Raw genomic sequence first — 22,472 nt, 5'->3', positions numbered from 1 at the left:
CTAAACAGTATAAGCAAAATAAAACCTGGTTTCATACTTAAAACATAATAACTATTTTTTAATCACCGATTTTAAATGGAAAAGGACTGCTCTTCACCTTTACAGAATGGTGCACTGGATGCTAACACAAGCAATTCTTGGTGCTAAGCAAAGGCTGTTTGCTGCTCATGTGCATCAATACCTTCTTCTACCCTTCTCTAAGTGGGGAGGGAAGAGAATTAACTGCAAAGCACCAACCCTGAAGCCTGCACACCAGGGGGTCTCCAAAGGCTTCACCTCAGACAGCAGTCTGAGCCCCACCACTTCCCATTGCAGAATTTGCTAATTCTTCTTGGTTGTATTATGCACAGTTTTCTTAACTAATACTCCATCTATTTAAAAAGAAAATAAGATACCCAGGTCCTTTTTTCTCAGTCATAACATCTGGCACTAAGTAACTTATTTAAAAACATAACATTTTGGTATGAAATGCCCAAGAAAATTTGCCTGGGCCAACATTTCATAGCAAAGCAAAGCTCTGTCAATTCCCAAACCCAGCAACACAAGAGAATTGCAACTTCTCTGACCTATTAAGGCTTGATAACAACTTGTAGATAAAAACCTACATCTATTTGTACATTATAAAACATCATAAATAACTGTCATAAATAAAACCCCAGTGTAGGTGAAGGTGGTCCTCTATGGTTGGTTGGGGTTTGCTGGTGGATTCACCAGCTTTAGGAGGACAGGATTGTTTTCTCAACTACATCACAGGGGTTTCATCCCAGCACAAAAACACCCAACCCATAAAGGCCAAAGAATCAACACAATTCCTGTATTTCTTGTTTAAGATAATCAACTGATTTATTATTTTCCTGTCACCAGTTGTCTGTCTCAGGTTTGAGCTAATTATTTATCCACTTCTGAAAGTAAGGAAGAACATATAAAAAGGAGAACAGTATTCCAACAAGTACAAGCCACTCCATTTACTCACCAATCTTTCCACCCTTTCAACCCTTCCAGAGTCCAAACACACGAGGCGCGCAAGAATCCTGGGTTTAGTAGCAGAACTTTCTGAATCGTTACAAAAAATGAACCTTACCCACATAAATCAATTTCAAAGAATAATTAAAAGAAAATTATAATGAAAACACATTAAAAGAAAATACAGCACAAGACAGAGCACCATGGGTGAAGCCAATCCCCAGAAACTGAGTTTCCAGGTTACATTTTAATTAAGAAAACATTCACATATATGCCAATGTGAAACAAAACATTCCAAAATTTAGTATCTTACATATTCCACAGCTAGTTTGCTAATATGCAATAGCATTATTATTACTTGTTTAGCCTATTCCCTACTGCCTCACAAAGGCAAAACTGACCTTGGAAGTGAAAAGCTTGCACGATATGCAGAACATACTCTACACATTCCTCCATTAATGTAAAAATGTGCTTCCACATCACCATCAGATAATGTGACACCATCAGGTAATTCCACATCAGATTATCTCCATGAATGTATGAATGAAGCTTTTTTATGCCACCAGTCCTACTCTACATACATTTCACTGCATGGATATGCTTCACTTTCCTCCTCTAGTCCCACATTCTTTTGTGTCCTTTTCAAGAAAATTTAAAAAAAAGTAATTAAAAAAAAAGTTTAACCACCAAGTGTAAAATGTCCACAGGCATCTTACACTGATTCATTAAAAAAAAAAAAAGGAAAAAAAAAAAGAGTAAGCTCCATTCAGACAGCCTCTTCTTTTGGAGAACAGCTTTACATTCCTGAGAGTAACTACTGGAACAAGACTTGGTCTCAATGTTCCAGGACTTGTCAGACATTGTAATCAGGGGACTTTCCCTGGGGTTGTCGCAGTCGGATTTGTAAGGTAGAAAAAGCTCCCACAGTCACATGGAAGAAGAGCTGCCACAGGTTGCGCAGTTCATACAGGTACATGTTACACAGGCAGATCAACCCAAAAGTCAGGAAGGATTTGGCATTCCTCCAGCCCGTGTAGTACACAAACAGGTAACACTGTCAGGAAATAAAAAAGAAATCAGGTTACCTCATGGAAAGTAACTTCTACTGAAGTTATCTGATTAACCAAGGAAAAGTCTGAAACAAACACGGAAGAACAGTATCAATCCAGCAGTCACAGAAGGATGAAGAGTACCTGATACCAATACAAGGTTACATCTTGCTTGCATTAAACTCTGAGAACAACTGTCTCATCATAATTAATTACAGCCTGTATTGAGTGGCCCATGACAAAAGACAGTGGATGTTCCTGGCAATCTCTGGTCAAAATAAACTGTTGTACTCAAGCAGAAGAGAAGGAACATCCACTGTCTTCTTCAGGAAAGCAATGGAAAGGACAGGGACAATAGGAGGGTCCCAGAGCTCAGCACAAGGCAATCCCCCAGCCACCTGCCAGGGTCCTGCCAGGGGTGATGCTGAGGGTTCCCTGGGAGATGCAGAGCCCACACCCACTGCCCTGCTTCAGCTGCTGCAGGACTGATCTCATTTGGAGAGAGACACAACCACCCTCCTGCAATTCTACCACATTTTAGGCAATGCTCTGCACACTGTGGTGTAACACAGTCTGTCAGTACTGCCCACAGTTCCCTACTCAGCCTTCTTCCTACTGTAACAGGAAATCTGTTCAAGTCTTTTGCCTCAGTTTTTATCTCTAAAAGGACACAGCTTTTACCCAGACACTATTTTAGCTTCTTCTATTGTTTGAACTACTCCCCTAACTGCTATATAATTTTTAAAAATCCTTTGCCTCATCCCAGGATTCAGGTCGTTTCTGCTGAAGGAAGTTTTTTTTCTGAGCTTTAAGGTAAATAACAACAGCATTTATGCTTACTTTCTATTCCAAATGTGCTCTCAGTGGATTTATAACTACGGTCACACAGTTTTAACAGCATCTATCATCAGATTATCTAAGTTCTTCCTTGGCATTTGCCATGTTTTATCAGTCAAAAAAACTCGACTTAATTTTCTTTTCATTTTTCATGCTCCTCAAGAAAGGGTAACTGAACAATGCAATTTATTGAGGTTATTTTATATTCTATTTGAACTCTACCACTTTGTTATAAAGCATGCATTTCCACTGCAAGTGTGGCTGAGAGCAGCAAAGCTACTTGTAGTGTCTGGATATCTAAATATTGTCAGAGAGGTGAGGAGTGGCACTATCAGTAAGATTTGTACATCCTTCCTCCAAAGCAAAGTAAAACTAGAGTTGAATAATCTGCATGTTTCAGAATCCAGACAGAAGTGTTCTGAACCCTGGCCATTTTGAGCAGAGTAAATGCAACCTACTCGTGCTGACAACTTCACAAATCATATCTAAAAGAGCAATTAGTTGGTACTGGTATCTCAGCAATAAGAATGCAGATAATTTCCTAGTGTTGTCACTTCCACTGACAATGTACGAACAAGTGTGACTGCTTCCAAGATTAAAATAAGACAGGAAATGCTTCATCAAAATGATTAATAAAGGCTTGAAAACAGTAGTCTAAAAATATTACTCTAACATGATGTCACATGACTCTGAATTTTATTGAAGAGCTGTTTTTAATGAGTTCTGAAGTGTACCTTTCATGGGTCTAGCTCTGAACTACTAGATTTGCCGCTTACGGAACAGATGAAAAGACCAAAAACATTCAAAAGGCTAAAACACTGCATTTTTAACAACTTACTATAGCAAGTTCTGTTATTTTGAATATTAATAAAAAGCCTACATTCCAAGTTGCATGGATTCTTTCTTTCAGACAGCTCTGTTCAAGGCAAACAGTGAAGGAAAGATACACATCCTCATGTCTCAATGGACAGACATTATAAAGAATAAGGTTTCCAGTTTGGGAGAGGAGAGAAAAAGTGTACTTTTTACATGAAAAAAAAAAAGAATGGAGGAGCTCTACCTTATCTGATATGGAACAGACTGTTGGCATGGAAAATTAAGACCAATCTAAATTATTTAACTGATGGAAAGTCAAGAAGTGTTGAAGAACACAAGTCACATCGTGACATTTTGCTGGAGACAAATTGTGGAGAATGAAGATTACAGATAACCTGGACAAAAGACTGACAGAATGGCATTTTCTTGTATTATTGTCTGACACAGTACCAAACACTAGCACACAGAAACAAGTAAAAACTGCATACTCCACAAGTGTAAGATTAGAAGTCAAAGTAGCTCTAATAACAGCATCTGAGCATGAGAGACATAGACATAGGTAAATGTAACAGCAGTGTCACTGAATGACAGATGCCACTGGGCACCTTGCTATAAATTATAAAGAAAAGTCAAATTCAGATGCAGATATGGAAAACTGGCAGACAAGAAAAGCAAGGGAAGTGTCAGGCAGGAAAACAGTGGAAGTGGCCACAAGCTTTGAAAAGGAAGGAGATGCATATTCAAGTACAAAGTGAGGAAAATGCTGGGGTGCAGTGCTTAGGTATTTCTGTACTTATTGAAACCTGCCCAAAGGGAAGAAGCAGTAAGCTATTTATTCAGATGGTGAAGTCTACTTGAACTATGGAACTATTATTTCAAGAAAACAATGCTTGTGACTTTAGAGAAAATTGTCTTAATTAAATGTCTTAATCATCCAGCTGGAGAAAAAATGTCAGTAAACAGAAGCCCTTTCTATCAATCTACTTCTACACGATAGTTTATGATTAATGAAAAAAAAACAGAGCAGAAAATGTTTTTTTATAATCACCCTATTCAAGTATCTGTGACATTTAAGAAAACATGATGACACTTATGCATGACTGGGTAGTGTTTCTAAACTCTAGTGAATTATGCAAACAGAAAAACACACCTGGTACAAACAGGCTGCCGTTCCAAGAAAAAATGCAATAACATAGCTGAAATCTTCACCTTCATTCTGCAAGAATAAAACAAAGAACCATGTTTTACAATGAAACAAGTGAAATACCAGGCATTTACACTATGAAAGTTATGAATTACTGCATTTTAGAATAGTTTCATACAGGGATGTAATACAATTCCTTTACCACATTAAACAAATAATCAAGACTAATCAGTGTTTACTAACATGTCTGCAAAAAATCATGATATGGAGTCTGACCAAAATGTTTATTCACAACAAACAACTCTTGTCAAGATTTTCAAAAGCTTTAAAGAAGTCCAGCTCTAATACTGGACATTTATCTTCTTGAGATGCCTTTGAAAATTCAATTCTAAACACCGGTAACTACCTCAAATAGCAACTTCACATAATTGCGCTTTCCTAAAGCTTCACAAAATGGAAACAAAATAACAGGAAAGCACTCAGACTGGCCACTAGGGTGGGGTAAAACTCTGCACAGAGAATAACGAAGGCTGCTCTGTGCTCACGCAGTGAGAGCAAATAGCAGCACAGGAATTTAGCAGAGAGATTGAAAAATACTTTTCTCTTCAAGGAAAGATGGAAAAAATTACCTGAAGTGACAGATTTTTCTACTATGTGTTTAGAAAACAAAAGAAATCCTTCAACTTATTCAAATGGGTTGGTACAGTTCCTACAGAGCTGAGCAGAGTAAATTTCCATGCTCAATGACTATTCTAACTGCATTTCTAGAAAACATCTACAACCACCAAAACTTTCCTTGGAAAACAGCGGGTACTCATGCAAATGTTTGTCCTTGAGAGCAAATGTCACTTGAGGAGATAAGATGGTGCTCCATTCACAAGTACAATTTGCTGAGAGTATGTTCAGTGCGAAGCATTTCCAGGTCCTGTGCTGACAGGAAAAACTCTGCATGTGTGCACAGGAAAATTACATACACAATGCAGTAACTTCCACCCAGTGCCTCAGCCTTTGCTCCAGTGCCACTGCATATTTGGTGGAGTACAGTTACTGACTGTAACAGGATTTTATTAACACCCAAATAAAATCACTGATTATAAAGCAAACAGTAATTCAGAGAGGAAGCTTTTGAATGACTCCCCAGAACATGTTCCATTAATTGTGTTTTGGATTACTTCTCCCTAAACCTTGTGGATTTTTCCATAATAAAGTAAATTGAGAGAAATTTTAATGGATTTTTAGTGTGCCTCATTTGTCAGAAACAAAAATTATCTTCCATCTGTACTGCAATCTATTACCTCCAGATGCAATAACAGAGAATAAAATTAACTGGATATCCTGTCATCACTTAAATAGATTAATCTAACATTGGCATTCTTTTTAAAAAATCAGTTGCAGGAAGGTAACAAAATAAGTTTTAGCAACATCACACTAACTGACAAAAATCTGTTCAGTACTAATTGTACTAAAGCACACTTTAAAATCATTCCTATTTATAAACTGAGAGAATTGTGCATAACACAGAAAAACTGGGATGAAGTAGAGATGTAGGTTCACTCATTCTTTCTTTAAAAAACAATCCAAAGACAACTCAAAAAGAAGGACCTAGCATGGAATATTTTCATTAACCTTGTTCATCTGTCCACTAGCCCCCACAAAATGCTGAGACTCAATAGTACTGTTTATTCAATCTTTACATATATCAATACTATGTAAGATAACTAGAATTTGAGTATTCTTCTTTACCTTATTTCCCTAAAAAAAAATCCATTAGGTATCAAAAGTATTGCAGTTGGCTGCTGAAAGGCCTAGAGACAAAGACTTACAAGGGCAGCTGAGGAAATTGGGGCTCTGTAGCCAGGAGAAAAGGAGGTTTGGGAGAGAACTTACTGTTCTCTGAAACTACCCGAAAGGAAGTTGTAGCAAGCTGGGGGTTGGTCTCTTCTTCCAGGAAACAAGGGGTAAAATGAGAGGAAACAGCCTCATGTTGCACTAGGGGAAAAATTTCTTCCCTGAAAGGGCTGTCAAGCTGCCCAGGGAAGTGGCTGAGTCACCACCTCAGGGAGGAATTTAAAAGCCTTGTAGATGTGACACTTCAGAATGTGGTTTAGTGAACTTGGGAGTGCTGGGTTATGGTTGGACTCTGGTCCTTTCCAACCTAAATGACTCTGTGAAGTCCAGGTATGTTTGAATAAAAAGGTTATCTACCACCAAGCAAGAGGATTACCATTTTGTCTCAGAAAACTTCTATAGAGTTTTCAGTTTCTATCTACAGTAATTTCACGACTATAAGGCGCACCTTTTTGACTAAATTTTTTCCCTGAACCTGGAAGTGCGCCTTATAGTCCGGTGCGCCTTATCTGAGGGACAAAGTTGCGAAATTTGCCAAACCGGAAGTGCAAGCCGCAATGGGGGGGTGGTGCCGCGGGAGCACCGTGTCGCAAGCGGGGGCGGGAGCGGGCGGCCACAGCCGGTAGGAGCCAAGAGGGGAGGGAGGCAGCAAACGCCAGTCCTGGCCTGGGCGGAACAAGGAGCTGGGTGGCGCCACCACGGGCGCTGGGGGAACGAGAAGCCGGGTGGCGCCGGCCCTGGTCCGGGCGAGGGGGAAACGAGAACCCAGGTGGCCCTGGCCCGGGCGCGGAGGGAACAAGAAGTGCGAGCCCGCAACAGCCATGAGCAGAGCCCGCCCGGCGGCGGCATCGGAGCAGCGGCAGTGAAGCCCCTGCGGCCGCCAAAAGGCGACGCCGGCCGAGCCGCTGCGGCCGTCATAAAGCGGCGGTGGCGAAGCCCCAGCGGCCGGTGGATCGCGGCATCGGGGAAGCCCCCGCGGTCGCCAAATCGCGGCGCCTCCGGAGCCCCCGCGGCCGCCGAATCGCGGTGCCGCCGGAGCCCCCGCGGCCGCCGAGAAGTGGCGGCGGCCGAGCCCCCGCGGCCGCCGAGAAGCGGCGCCGCCGGAGCCCCCGCGGTCGCCGAGAAGCGGCGGCGGGGAAGCCCCTTGTGGCCGCCGAATCCCGGTGCCGCCAGAGCCCCCGCGGCCGCCGAGAAGTGGCGGCGGCCGAGCCCCCGCGGCCGCCGAGAAGCAGCGCCGCCGGAGCCCCCGCGGCCGCTGAATCGCGGCGGCGGCCGAGCCCCCGCGGCCGCCGAGAAGCGGCGCCACCGGAGCCCCCGCGGCCGCCGAGAAGACAGACGCCATGGCGCCCACGCCACCGTGCCCCAAGAGGACGGGCGCCGGGGCGGCTGTGATGCCTTGCTGAACGGGGACAGACGCCGGGGTGGTCGCGCAGCTGTGCCGAACTGGGACAGGCACCGAGACAGTTGCGCCGCCTTGCCGAGCAGGGACAGGCGGCCGGGCGGCTGCACCGCCGTGCTGAGCAGGGGACAGGCGCTGGGGCGGCCGCACTGCCGTGCCCGGAGAGGACAGACGCCATGGCGCCCACGCCACCGTCCCCCGAGAGGACGGGCGCCAGGGAGGCTGTGCCGCCGAGCCAAGCGGGGACGGGCGCTGGGGCGGCTGCGCTGCCTTGCCGAGCGGGGACGGGCGCGGGGGTGGCTCCGCGGAGCCTCGAGGGGGAACAGCACGGCAGGAGCGTCAAGCCGAGCAAAAGAACGGCACGGCAGGAGCACCGAGCCAAGCGAGGGAACGGCACAGTGGCTCCGCAGAGCCGCGAGGGGAAACAGCATCGCGGCAGCACGGAGCCGTGAGGAAGAGGCGGCCCCGCGGCTGCGCCAAGCCACGCCTGCCGGCACCAGGGGCAGGCGGGAGTGCCAGGGCCCACTGCACGAGGAGGGCGCCTGGGGCTGCCTTTGAAAGCCTACACTCTGTGAAAAATGTTTCTAAATTGTGCTCCTTCCAGTAAACTCCACGATCTCGGGTTTCCGTTACTAATTCGTTACTTTGTTGCGCATGGCTCGTATCTTTGCGGCAAAAAAAAAGTGCGCCTTATAGTCCGGTGCGCCTTATCTAATCTACAAAGTTGCAAATTTTGCCGACTCCCGGGGGGTGCGCCTTATAGTCCGGTGCGCCTTATGGTCGTGAAATTACTGTATTTCTATTTTATGTCTATCACCACAATAACAGCCATTAAGTGGTAAGGAAGTCTCTGGGTTTTTTGGGATAACACATATGAACTTTCTGTGCATACCTGCCAAGTACTACCAGCATATTCACCTGAGGTGCTTGAAAGCACAAACCATTATTAGTGACACTGTAGCACTTGTGGGAATCCAACCAGCACATGAAATGTAATAGAAAGAAACTGAAAGGCTACAAGAAGAGTCATAGCAGAGATTTTACAGAAAAAAAAATGGGTTTGGGGGAGGTCGTTTGGTATGGGGAGTTTAGAATTTTCCAACATTGATGCTTTCAATATACAATCAGAAATAAGGTTTATTAAACACAAAAAAAAAACAACCTACAAAAGTTCTCTAAAAAACAATTTCACGATACCGGTTTAAAGATTCCCGCTCTCTGGACTTTTAAAAAAAACTGCCCAGATTTTCAAAGCTGTTCATCATTTCACTCAAGTGTTTTTAAATAGCATCTATAGAAATTGAACACCTCATACCCTGGCATAAATTTAGAAAACAGAACATTATGTTCACATGCTCACTGCTACCGAGGTACCAGGGAAGGAGCTGGCCACCCACCTTCCACTGCTGTTGAAACTCACAGCCTCGATGAATGAGGCAGAGCACTCGAGGAGGATGCACAGATCACAAACAATACAGGTTTTGTAACAGATGCCTGACCTCATAAACAGTACTTCTGAAATAAAACTGGAACAGCTCAGCTCATATAGCATCTTCTAAAACCAAAATTGTGACTGCTATGATGCACAACTTTTAATTCATAAACATGTACAATACCTGGAGAAGGCTTTCTATGGCATGGAAGCCACGGATTAAATTCAAAGCTCCACATAACAGACTAAGCACAAATGAGACAATCCCTGGTAGAGTCACAGGTTCCAGACGCTGATGAGGAGCTGCAAAGCAGATCAGAAAAAGATATCAAAGGTCAAAACAATGCCTTCAGAAATTCAGTAAAATAATAATCTCATTTGTCAGTGGCTTCTAGCTCAAGAGATCACTGAAGCAAACCACAAAATGTCATTTCTGTTTTCTAAAAAGACAAAACATTGTATATGTTTCAGCACAAGGTTTAGCAAAAAGTAAACTTTCTTCCAGTTCACATATATAAATGTCTTGTTATATTTAGTCTTCATCTCAATATGGTCCATTTAGTCAGTACGGTACTGATGGTTTCTCAAACATGCAGGAAATCAATAGTAAAAGATTCACTTGCTAGTGAAATCTGTCCATAATTAGTAACCAGTTAAAAAGTCTCATACTAAGAGCTTCTCCCACAATCTCCACTCTTCTTTAACACTAATGCCTTATTGATACTGATTTAGCTTGTTTGCTGAACAGAACTCCAAGGCAAAGCTATCACAGTCCCCTTCCTTGAAAACATATATGACGAGAGCTCTGAAACTCAGCTGGGATTTATATTACAATCTTATATGGACCTTCCAGTTTGTGCTTAGCCTCTTACAAGTAAAACACACTGAAATTAAAACAGTTTCTTTCCATGCACACCCGCTCTTTCAAGCCTATCTAGGGTCACAAGTATGTAACAGTTATGTATGTTCCTCATTACTGTCCCTTTCCATAATGAGGAACAGAAAGCAAATGTGAAAAAACAATGCAAAACTCTTAACAGTCTGGGCAACACTGGGACAACAATGAGACTACTGAGCTGTACTCAAATCATTCTGTTCAAATCAACCAAGTGTAAAGATGTGAACAATGGGGTTAATGAACTGTAACATTAATAGAGGGAGGGGATGTCAATCCCGGTTGTTTGTATTGCACAGATCCAGGAAAAAGGTTTTTTCAAACACTTTATGAAGTTACAGAACCTAAAAAAACCCAACAAAAGCTATTCCACATTGATAAGCAGGCAGGGTAGTCTAATTATGAGTGTCCAGTATCACAAAAATAAAATACAGGATGAGTTCAGTTAATTCATTTGTTCTGAATTTAATAATTAGTTGAGTCAGGTTTTTTAAACAAAAGCATAACTCATGTTTAACTTTGAGAGAGCTCACTGCTTTTCTAACTGTAGGGCACATTACTCCCAGCAATCACTCAGTTAAGGTTAGATATGCTAAATGTCTATTTGCAAACCAAAATACTCCTTTTCAATGACTCCCAACTGATTGTTTTGCTTTGACTTTTTTAAAACCATCTCATCTAGAGAGTGACAAAAAGCTGAGGGTGCATATGACTGTTTTTAGCCAGAAGTAATTCCACTCTATTAACTGGTGGATAAAATTAGTTCACTGCTCTCCACTTGCAGCTCTCCAGAAAATCTCTTTTTCCTCATGTATTGGGTAACTTAAAATCATCATGTGCTAAAACAGCATTGAAAACACCTCTTTGAGAACCATGGGGAGGGGGGAAAGTAGAGTCTGGTCAGCTAAATAAACACAGTGTATGAAAGTTCATAAAATAGTAAAAAATAGTAAAATGAAAAAAAAACCAAAAAATATAAAGGACGTTATGTACCTTTACTAATGTCATTAAATTCTCCAGGGTTTAATAAATTTTAGTGTTAAAAATCAAAGCAAAAAGAGTTATTTATATACAAAAAGATGAAGGCAATACCAAAAGAATGAAGAAGGAATGTCAGTGAAGGCAGAGTGAAGGGCAATTGACTTCGAACGGGTACATCCATCAGTCTTAGGAATATGATTAAGTGCCGTATAAAAAATTCCCAGTTCAAATAAAGCACAAATTCTCAATTTAATGCTGACAAATAATTCAGGAAATTTACATGACATGAGAAAATACATTAGTTGTAAGGAAGTTTATCTAAAACTAAAATGTAAAAAAAAAAAAAAAAAAAGACAAACAAAAGCATGGAGTATGTCATCAAGCAAAAAATAACTTTTATCTGACAAATATTTCTTCACTGAAAAAAAGCTCAGAAAATAGCAATTTCATCCTAACTTGAAACATCCCACATCAGCATGCTGTGACCCTATTTCTAATGCCTGCCAACACCTACATGCACCTTTGCAGGAAGATTCTATCCATAATCTGCACACTTTATGCTTCCCACATGCAGAATTACCCCTACTCCTCACTGCACTGTACAACTCTGGGAGGGGAAAGGGCTGTGGCTGCAAGCACTGGCAGCACACAGGCCTGGACTCCACACCCTGGCTACACACCCAGCTACAGTGGGAGCAAGGGAGAGCTGCTGCTTCACCCCCAACTCTGCCATTCTGCACAACAAAGCAAGATTTGCATCCACCTAACTTCCCACCTCTGGATGCTCTCCAACTTCATTTAACACAGTTCACTCCAGAAAGTCCTACTTTTTTTAACAGTACAGCATATTCAGGAAACTCCACTAGGCAAAACATCTTTTTGTGAGAAATCTGTCCCTGGAGCAAAGGACAAACTTGGAAGTCCAGCCAAATGAGTGGGCAGCAAATATCCAGAGAAGTTCTTTTCAAGGGTGGAGAGAAGTGATGAATGTAAAGAAGCAAAAACCATTAGCAGACTTTCTATAAAAGACACTGTTATTCAATAGCATCTAAAATCTGAAGAGCTGAAGAAGTAGTAAAGTGCCAGCCTCTCATAATGTACATCCCTTTGATGGTGAGTTTCTACAGCAACTCAAGGAAGGAAGTGGATAACTGAACACAGATCTATGGAATTCAGAGGAAGAAGAAAGTTAAAAGTAACTGAAAGAGAAGCAGAAGAAAAATTACATGGAAAGAAAAGAGAACAGTAAAATTGCTTCTGTAAGAAGCTGTGGAGAGGTAAGTCAAAAAAAAAACAAACTAGAAAATCACCTGCCAATTACTGCTGAATCTTCTTTTTTAGTTAAAAGGGAAATGGTCCCTATGTTTTTTAATTTAGGTCTGTATTATCTTCCAACACTCTTACTCCAAAAAGTAATAGAAAAGTAATAGAAACTACATGGACAACTTTTTAAAAACAGCCAATTTTGTCACAGGCTGAGTTCTCTAATGATTATTGCTTCTTTGTCCAGCCCCTTCTGCCACCATAACCCTTTCCACAAAGCAGGATTACACAAAAACATTAAAAGTAAACAACAATACAAGAATCAAAAGTGGCAAAAGTGTGGTATCACAGCATTACATACCTTTAAAAAGAGCCCACACACGTAAAAAGATGACAAAGGTGTTACTTAGAAACAATTTAAACACCTTCACACTTTTCCTGTATTAATTTTCCAGAATCTAACTCCAATACTGTAAAATTGCAAATACAGAGATTGTAAGCTCTTTCTGCACTGCCTCATAGCACCTGGAATTCTCAGAATCAGGACCCCAGATTACAAACAGGGCACCCTACTGATTTTGTTTGGTTTTCATCTTCCACAGAAAGCAGTTTTCAATCTTCTAGAGTAATCCTCATGAGTAAGTACATAATAAGGATAATATACTGGCAAAGAGATCCTATTAATATATACATATACATAAACTGCACAAAATCTCATTTATTACAACATTGTAGGAGGTGTTTGGATTTACAACTGCAATTCTATGATTTATGATTGCACCCTGACACTGTAAAATGAACAGCATCAGTGTGTGCCTGCTCAGGATAATTTATTGACAGAACAACTTTTGGGGAAAAAAGGGGAAATATATCAATCAACACTTCCCTCCATTCCAATTATAATTTTCCTTCACTAAACTTGGAGGACTGAAATCAGATGATGTCAGTATCACATGTGGAGTCCATGTATCAGTGCAAGAATTTGGCATTTTGTTTCTGTCCTGCTGGGAAATGTCTGAATTTGGGCCTCAGACCTATTCAGAGGATTCACTTAATAGCACAAACCTCTAACCCAGCTCAACCCCAAATTCCACATTTACCTCCCACATGAAGTAAACTAAAGTTTAAAAAAATTAATGACTGCTTAAATTAATTTGGCCATTTTATACAAAACTGCAATTCTTAATGTTGTACACAAGGCATCATTTTAGACACTGCATCTTTTAGCCAGCACAGCTCTTTGGAGTTTCACCACTGCAGAGGTTTCCTAAAGAGATGCTTCTTTCCCCTGCTGCTCTAACTCCTGACACTGCTCTCAGCTTATGTCAACACTGTATCTTACTGGGTAGAAATATCAAAAATTTTCAGAAATTTTAAAAGATCAAAAAACAAAAATCATCTTCTTTTTAAGTGCTCATCTTCATTTGAAGGGCTTTTTTCCTTCAATAAAGTCCATTGAACAGAGACATTTCTTCCTCTGAGTGCCTTGGGAAGGTAAGCCTTTGGAGCAGGAGACAAAACAGACATCTGAGCTAAAGTACACATAAGGTCACACCAGCTTTACGTTTTAGAAACATGAAAAAAGTAGTCTTTTAAAAGAAAAAAAATTAATTTTGCTGCATCTGTCTCATTCAAGGATACAACAACAGAAGTTTGGAACTTACCTGCAGATATCTTACCAGTACCCTTATACAGCCCCACAGGTACATGAGAAAAGCCATTGGCTGAGCCAAGTTCTGACACAGAAATTTGATACGGTGGTCTCAGCTTGATTTCTGTCTGCATATCAGCAAGATTCATCTTTGTTGACAAAGAACGTGTGTTGTTGTATCTCTGCTTGGTCCTCTGAATGAAATTATCTGTGCAAAATTTAAAATAAAAAGGTATTTTTATATTGATTCTATTAATTACATAATGCAAGACCATGCAGCTTTTCAGTTCAATATACTGTTTGAGATATTCGTATTTATCTTGGATTTTTAATGCTATTTCTGTTTTGTGCCTAATATATCATGGGTTATTTAATTCTGCAGTTAAAAAAATTAAGCTCTAAAAATTTAATTATGTAATAACTGAAGAAACTAATGACTTTTCATTGCATGAGACTTATTCAATGCACTTATTCTAGCTTTTCTGTTAGTTTAGTAAAAATCCTTATGAAAAAATTACGTTGTAGAAGAAAAAAAGTGTTCATAGAAATCTTCACAAGGAGGGCAATAATGTTGCACAGAAATTGTCAATAACTGACTGAATTATAGGCAGGAATTAACTAAGTGGAGTATCTTTCCCTGTATTTCTAAAACTGCAGTTCTTTTTGCTCTAATGTGTTTCATAAGAATATTTAATTACAATAATTTTTAATACATAGTATTAATGCAGCATAAATTAATGGAATTCAGAACAGCTGTTCTCTGGTATATATGAGATGAATTGCACTTGGAGTCTGAAGATTAAATGCTCCACTACATCATAAGACAACTAAAAATTTCTCCCTTTCATGTATTGAAGTAGCACAGCTAAGACCAAACATGAAACTGCAATATTTTACTTGAGAAATTAATGAAGCTCAGTAACTTCACAGGTTAAGTATTTCAACAGGTATGAAGTCAAACAACTCCTGGTATTCTTAACCAGAAGATGAACTCCAGAGCTGCTCACACAAGGCTTAAACCAAAACCTACTGAAATGAACAGAAGTTTGGATAAAACTCTAGTAATCTAATTTAATGTTCCCAGAAGTATTTCCCTATTGACTCTAACAGAAATTAAATCAGATTCTAAATCCACCTGAAACAGAGCTATAAACTGCTTTGGACTTTTTTTGTGTGTGCATTGAGTTGCACCTACTCAAATACTCATCTGTCTTAGTATGAGAATGAAGGGGAAAAAGTCAGATGCTTACCAAACTCTATAAAACAGTATGGTCTGATAGCAGTATTTGTCTTCATCATGTTGTAGGTAGTGATGAACTCCTTCTGAAGCTCATCCAGGAAACAGAAAGCCAGGACACTGGGATAATTTTCAGTGCACAACATCATATAGCTTACTCCCAGAGAACTTATAAAACTAGAATTGAGAAAACATATTAAAAATTTCAAATTCAAATTCAGTGAATTAACTGCTTTTCTAGTCTGATCTCATATTCTATAACCACAGAAACAAAAACTTATCTGGGGTAGCAATGGAATAAATGTTTACTGAAAAGTCCAACAGTATTCTAGAAGAAAAACAAGTTATTTTAGGCAATGTTTTATTTTAACACCAGATTGTACAATCATATGAGAAACTGTTTTACACATACATGTATGTGTGTATCTATATGTGTGTGTGCACACATACACACACCTGTGAAACAGAAAACAACAAAGCTTTTAGAGTGCAGAAACACAGCACGTTTGTCCTGTAACAGCTTTTCACTCATCTCAAGTGTACAATACATGATTCAGCAGAGCCCAAAAATGCAAAACCTTATCTTTGGAATGGGGGGAGGGCTGTTGGCTCTTTCTAGAACACGGGAAGAAACAAAACTTGTTCTGTAGAATGCAGAATTAATAATTCTCCAAAGATAGCTGCAAGGACAACCAAAGTTGACAAATACAAAATCAGAAAAGGTCAGTTTTCAATATATGTCTTATGTTTCATTTTAGGCAATTCATTAGAGTTCCAGTTTTCATGATACATTCAAATTTCTTTAAAATCTTGCTGGATAACTTACAGTATTAAAAGCAATCAAAGACAAAAGTAGTAAAATCTACTTAAGCCTTATATCTCATTCTTAAAAGTTTGTTCTAAGTTAAAAAAAATAGACTGAAACAATTTAGTTCATCCTGGGCTTTAATCCAAGAAATGCTGGAAACTGACATATCCCTATAGGAGATGGAGAGGTCTTAGCACTTTCTAGGATCATTCAGGTAGTACACTTTCTACCACTGTAACTTCTATATGGTTAGCTAGGGGCTCAGATGAAATTATTCAGCTCATTTAAAATACCTAAATTAGAAACAGAATTTAGGTCAGTTAAAGTGCAAGTGAAATATAAACAATAGAGAACTTCTTTGGAACATCTAATCCAAACCTACTCTTTCAGTGTAAAGCCACTCCTCCCATGATGATGCCCTATGACTTTGTACATTATAAAGGAATTTCCATGTAAGTCTGAAGAGGTTCAAATCTTTCTACAATTTCTTGGTTTAAAATTTCTGATACATAAATAGTGCCAAGAATTAATCTTAGATTGATTAAGCATTTCTAATGTGAACAGTTACCATTTACACTTACAGAGAGACACAACCTAGGATGTTGCAAATACTTAAATGAGAAGCCTTACTTTATATTATACTGTCCAGTTTTCAGAGTACATCTATCAGGAAGCTGAGAAAGTTTCTTTGAGAGCATTTTAAAATATTTTCTACATTCTTGCATTCCCGTGCTCTGGTCATAATCGGTAGATGCAGAAAGTGGAAGTCCATCCCTCACACGGACCACAGAGGCAGATAAAATCATAGACATTGCCAACAGAGTTAACAACAACCTGCAACAAAACACAAATCAGGAGGAAACAGAATTAAGGTAAAAGCAGAAACAACAGAATCAACTGTGATGACTCAAACTTCTCAAACTGTACAGTGGGCTCAGGCCTCAACTGGGGCACAGTCAGGATTTCCAACTGTAACTCAGACTAGAGTCTTAACTGAACAGGACCTACTAATCTACAAGAGTCACAAAACAGTTCTTCAAACCTTACATTAAATCAAAACATTCAAAAGTTTAGCAAGACAAGTATTAAAAGGATTACTTATCTGCTAAGCATCAGTACACAAATTAGCTCTCCTACAAGTGGGCGAACTGCTAGAATTTATATGAAGCCAAAAGCAAACACTTCCTCAGCTCCTAACACTGCTCTGCAGACTCCTACCATATACTACACCTATCACTTCAGACACTATGAAAAAATATTTTTGCCTCCCTCAGATGATGCTACTCAAGTTCCATACAGTCACAAACTGCAAAAGGAAACAGATTTCTGGATACAGCTGAAATATGCTTCTGTGTGTGATACTGACATGTTTACAGCACCTTTCAAACTATGACGTTAAGGGCGCTTTACAAGCTCAGCAGCTGAATGACTGCATTCTCACAAGTCAGAAATCCAAATTTTCCCCCAAAAGACACTACCTCTTCACAAAAGAGAGGAAATAGCTATTTTTACCTGAACTCTCATCTTCTCTATTTCCCACTCCCCAAAGATTATATATCTATCAGGATACTTAATGAATAATCAACAATATTGATGCTTTTCAAGGTTATTTACTCCTCAAAGAGAGACATATAATAATGTAAGCACTAAAAATGTGTTGTCACTTTCAGTTTAGTAAATTCAGCTTCATCAGCAGTCAAACTTCAACCAAACTTCAATGAGATCCATCACATTAGCTGAATAATTCCAAATTAATACCCTTGTATTTCACTTGTACAGCTCATCAGTCTCTCCCCAAAGCTGTAACAGCAGAGTTGACTGCAGTCTGCTGAACGCCTTGGGGCTTTTATCAGGTGCCCTTGTGATTTTAGCACTTCACTAGAGATTTCCCTCCTGAACAAAGTGATTCCATGAGCTGGACACAAAACCAGAAAACAACACCAACTCCAGGACTTTCTCTAGATCAGCTTGCTGGCATGAAGCATTCAAGAAAGTAAAGTCACAGTTCTAGAAACTTTTACTGATCTCCAAGTTCATGCACATGTTCCCAGAAGGACAATTCCCATGGAATGCATATGGACTCATTTTCTTAACTATGCTGCTAACCATATAACCAATACAGAAGCTCAGGAGCATGACAGAATTGCAGAGGAGCTTTAAACTGTAATGGTTCCCTGACAATAACCATCTCTACCACTCAGAACTCAATCCTGACAGGGACTTTTGGGAGCTGTACCAGTATAAACAAAAGAGCAATGATGCAATAGCAAAGTTTAAATACCTCTTCATTAACTTACTTGCACAAAATGTAATTTCATGGATCTGCATTTCCCTGATGAAACAAATAACTTCCTCAGCACCTAACACAGAGAAAGGAACGTAGCTCCATGTCCTGTTTCAGCAAAAGGCAGTGAATAGGACTGTACTGCTGGAGAAATTCAGAATCCCACAGCCAGCTCTCAGAAGAAAAGATTTTATTCTGCTCACTTTTTGAATTATCTCGATGGTTAAAGTTCATGTTGAGCTATCTGATGAGATAAGAACAAACAGAAAAAGTTAATAAATATATTTCCTGGGTAACAACACGCTTCAGCTCTTTTTGAGGTGCCATACATATTGGAAAGGCCTGAACATAGCCAAGGGGAGTTACTCAAAAGATAATAAAAGAAAAAGGAAAGTATGATAATAGAGATATTAAAATGTTTCTGTGTTCTTTCAGTGAAGTTCAGGGAGTCCCATGACTTCAGGCATTTAAAATGGGAATACATGTTCTTTGTCTGCACAGTGCAGGAGTAACTCAGGTTTATAAAACCACTGACTCTGAGCCCCATCACTCCCCTCACCCACTATGTTTGATTAATCCATACTCTCCTCTGCTCAGAACATTTCAGGAATGAAACACAGCACAACCACAGTTCTATTTTCAAAGTATTAAGATTTTCAATGTTCAATCTCATCATCGTTGCTTTGCTCCTACAACTGGTGACAAAGAACACACATACCACTAACAACAGCATGTATACAGAGACAACAGACAAAGCAAATGATAAAGACATCTTTAGAGGTATTCCTTCAACTTTTAGGTCTATTCTGTAAATAAATATTTGCATAAATATTGAACAAAATTTTCTTTGAGACTCCTACTTATATTCAGAGAAATACAGGCTCTATAACAGAAGACAAGCCTCTACTGAAACCTGCCAATTCCCTTAATATACTACAAAAATCACACAAGGTAGAAATTGTGTTGAGTTGAAGATCTTACAACGCTTAGGTTTCTTACCATCATCTTAAAAACCTACCCAGTGAAAATAAGAACTTTTTTCTCAGCCTCCTAACAGCAGAATCAGAAAGCTATCTAAAAACCAAAGCTAATAAAAAGAAAATTACTCTGGTTGGAAGATCATACATATGTCAAGAGATGTATAATACACATACTGTAATACAACATTCAGCCTTACCTCAAAATGTATTAACAAAGAAAAAAGTTTACTAAATCTACTTCACCCAGCTCTCAAAACAATACAGTTTTATACAAGGAGCCAAGTGGTAAATTTGATATGCACTTATACATTTAGAGATCAAAGAAAGGTAAGGTAGTGCTTTTAGAGCTACCTCTAAATGTCTTTTTTAAACATCTATTCAACGCTGCATTAAATAATTCACCAAATTGTTACACACTTCATATGTTTTCCTCCAAAAATTCTACATCCCTCAACCACCCAAAGATGACAGAAGACTGTACTTCCACTAGAAATGGTCTGTAAATCTCTTACAGGTGCAAGGACATGAACAGATTGGGTTCACTGTCCCAAATCCAGCTAGCAGGTGTTTGGCTCACAGAGGATCCCAAACATGTCACCAGTCAGTGGAACCCCCTGCCACAGGCTACAACGTTACATGAATTAAAGAGGTAACTGGAAAAGTTGACAGAAAAACTACCAGGAGTATTAAAACCAAATCAACAACCCTCTGCTCAGAGGGATTCTGATCCCCACACGAACACCAACAGGGACAGTACATCACAGAAGCATCACTCCATGCTTGCACCATTCTTCTTTCCCTTAGTGTTTACTTCTGCCCCACCATTGTGGATTCCCCCTTCACAGCCCTCCCTGCACCTGAGACTGGCAGAATTCACGGAAAAGAAGAGCATGGACAAAGCTGGCCACAGACAGGTAAGAGTCAGCAGGGCAGCTATTCCTCTGTTTCTCCACCTTCCCAAGAGCTGTCCAACTCCTCAGGCACATGTCAGCATCCACTGTTTCACAACCAGGAATTGGCACATGTGCCTGGTTTCATTTCCTCCCAAGAACAAGAAACCTCAGGTGATGGAAACCAGAGACTGCCTCACTGTACTTTTTTTGAAGACATATTCAATTATCATGTTGTTTATTTCTGTTATGATGGCACTTGATCCTGAAGCATCCTAGAAACACTGAAAACAGAAACTGGAACATTCCAGCCTTTTGCAACAAATTTGTCATCTGACAGGATCTGACTGTTAATTCTTTTAAACCTTACGTGATCTTGTAACACCTTTAACAAGTGTCTGAAAGTGACTTGTGACTATGATTTGCTCAGGACACTTTACTTTTAAAGAATCTAGCTTTCTCAAAATTCTGAGCAGATCCAGGGTAATGGCAAACCTACCCTCCTGCAAATGATACCCCTCAGCTTTAATCACAGCATTTCTTGCTGGAATGTCTGCCTCTCATAAAAACTTTTCATAAAATATAAAACTGGGAAGCGTGTGCAAGCTGCACTCCTGTCTGACACAGAATAAAGACAAAACTTCTGTGCTTACTTCAAATGTACCTAATACTGTTGGACTATTTATTGTCCCCTCTTCTGAGGGTTGTGACAGCTGTATTATACAGGAAGGAGCCTTAATTTTTTCACTCTACATCACACTTAAGAAATTCCTGTTACAAACTGTAGCACTACAGAAGGACACAACAAATAAAGCCACTTTGACATCACTGGGTACGATGAGACAAGCAATAATCCTAAATCACCAGCCAATATAATCCTTCCCTTAAGGACAGGGGGAAAGAGACCTCAGAGGCAGAATCAAGATTCACAGAATCAATGAGTTTGGAAAAGACCTCTGAGATCTTCGAGTCCAGCCTGTGACTGGCCACCACCACGTCACCATCCACCACTAAGTGCCACGTCCAGTCTTCCCTTCATAGGCGGCTCCAGGCCCAGTGACTCCATCACCTCCCTGGCATCCCAATCCAATACATAATCATCCCTTCTGGAGAAATTCCTCCTAACGTCCAAACAATTCTGAAAAAATAAGGGAAGAGAACAAGTTGCATCCCAAAGTTTGGGAGCCTGACCCTTTCACCTACCACCTACTTACGTGGCAGCTCCGACACAACCATCTGCAGCCGCAGCAGAAGCGCTGACTCAGTGGCCACTGACTTGGGCGGATCCGCACCGCTCCAGGTCACAAAACTTCACACAACCTCCCGCAGAGCCTGGAGAGCGGCGCAGACCCCTACACACAGCGGGCTCCTGCTCCCGAGCGGCGCTTGCCAGGAGCCCCGAGCGGCCCGCGCTGCCTCCCGCGCCCGCCCCGCCCGCGGCAGCGGCGCCGCCACCACCCCCCGAGACAGCGGCGGCCCCGCGCTGACCGCGGCTGAGGCGCGAACGCAGCCGGCCCTGAGGCTCCGTGGCCGGGCCTGGGGCCGGCCGGGGCGTGCAGGCGGGAGGAGAGGAGAGGGGAGGGGAGGCGAAGCGAAGCGAATCGAGGCGAGGCCGCGGCGCGGGCAGGGCAGGCCCGGGCGGCGGCTCCGGCCGCGAGTCCCGCCCGCCCGCGCCCCTCACGGGGCCGGCCCCGCGCGGGGGGCGCGAGCCGTACCTGGCAGCGGGGCGGCGGCGCGCGGCTCCCGCCGGGCATTGTGGGAGCGGACACGGCCGCGCGCGCCGCAGCGCCCTCGCGCGTTGCGGCCGCGCCGCTGCGGGGCGGGCCCGCCCTGAGGGGGCTCCGGGCGCTCCCGGCGCGGCCGCGCTGCCTCCCTCAGGGCGCCCGGCTTGAGCAGCTGCCCCGGAGGATGCAGAGCTGCTGTGTACGAAGGGAACGCCGTCCTTGTGTGGCTGGGATGCGACAGCCGGACTCCCGAGCGTGGGTGTCTCTCACC

At 41.4% G+C, this 22,472-nt stretch overlaps 1 protein-coding gene across 2 annotated transcripts; it reads right to left on the bottom strand.

The window, feature by feature from the left end:
• Positions 1-817: 817 nt before the first annotated feature.
• SEC22A (SEC22 homolog A, vesicle trafficking protein) lies at positions 818-22,251 on the bottom strand. 2 transcript variants are annotated; one of them, XM_033065160.1, is made up of 8 exons: positions 22,193-22,251; positions 18,621-18,851; positions 16,954-17,157; positions 15,529-15,692; positions 14,292-14,486; positions 9,673-9,791; positions 4,816-4,881; positions 818-2,017 (listed from the first exon to the last, which is right to left on the bottom strand). In XM_033065160.1, exons 3-8 carry the CDS (start codon positions 17,133-17,135, stop codon positions 1,817-1,819), a joined length of 927 nt encoding a protein of 308 aa, XP_032921051.1. In that variant the 5' UTR covers positions 17,136-17,157; positions 18,621-18,851; positions 22,193-22,251; the 3' UTR covers positions 818-1,816. The 2 variants fall into 2 exon arrangements, with proteins under 2 accessions (XP_032921051.1, XP_032921052.1); XM_033065161.2 differs by lacking the exon at positions 22,193-22,251 and adding an exon at positions 21,692-21,882.
• Positions 22,252-22,472: the final 221 nt, after the last annotated feature.

The sequence above is a fragment of the Catharus ustulatus genome, chromosome 7, assembly GCF_009819885.2.
Source record: "Catharus ustulatus isolate bCatUst1 chromosome 7, bCatUst1.pri.v2, whole genome shotgun sequence".
NCBI lineage: Eukaryota > Metazoa > Chordata > Aves > Passeriformes > Turdidae > Catharus > Catharus ustulatus.
This window is presented reverse-complemented; position numbering and strand designations above follow the sequence as displayed.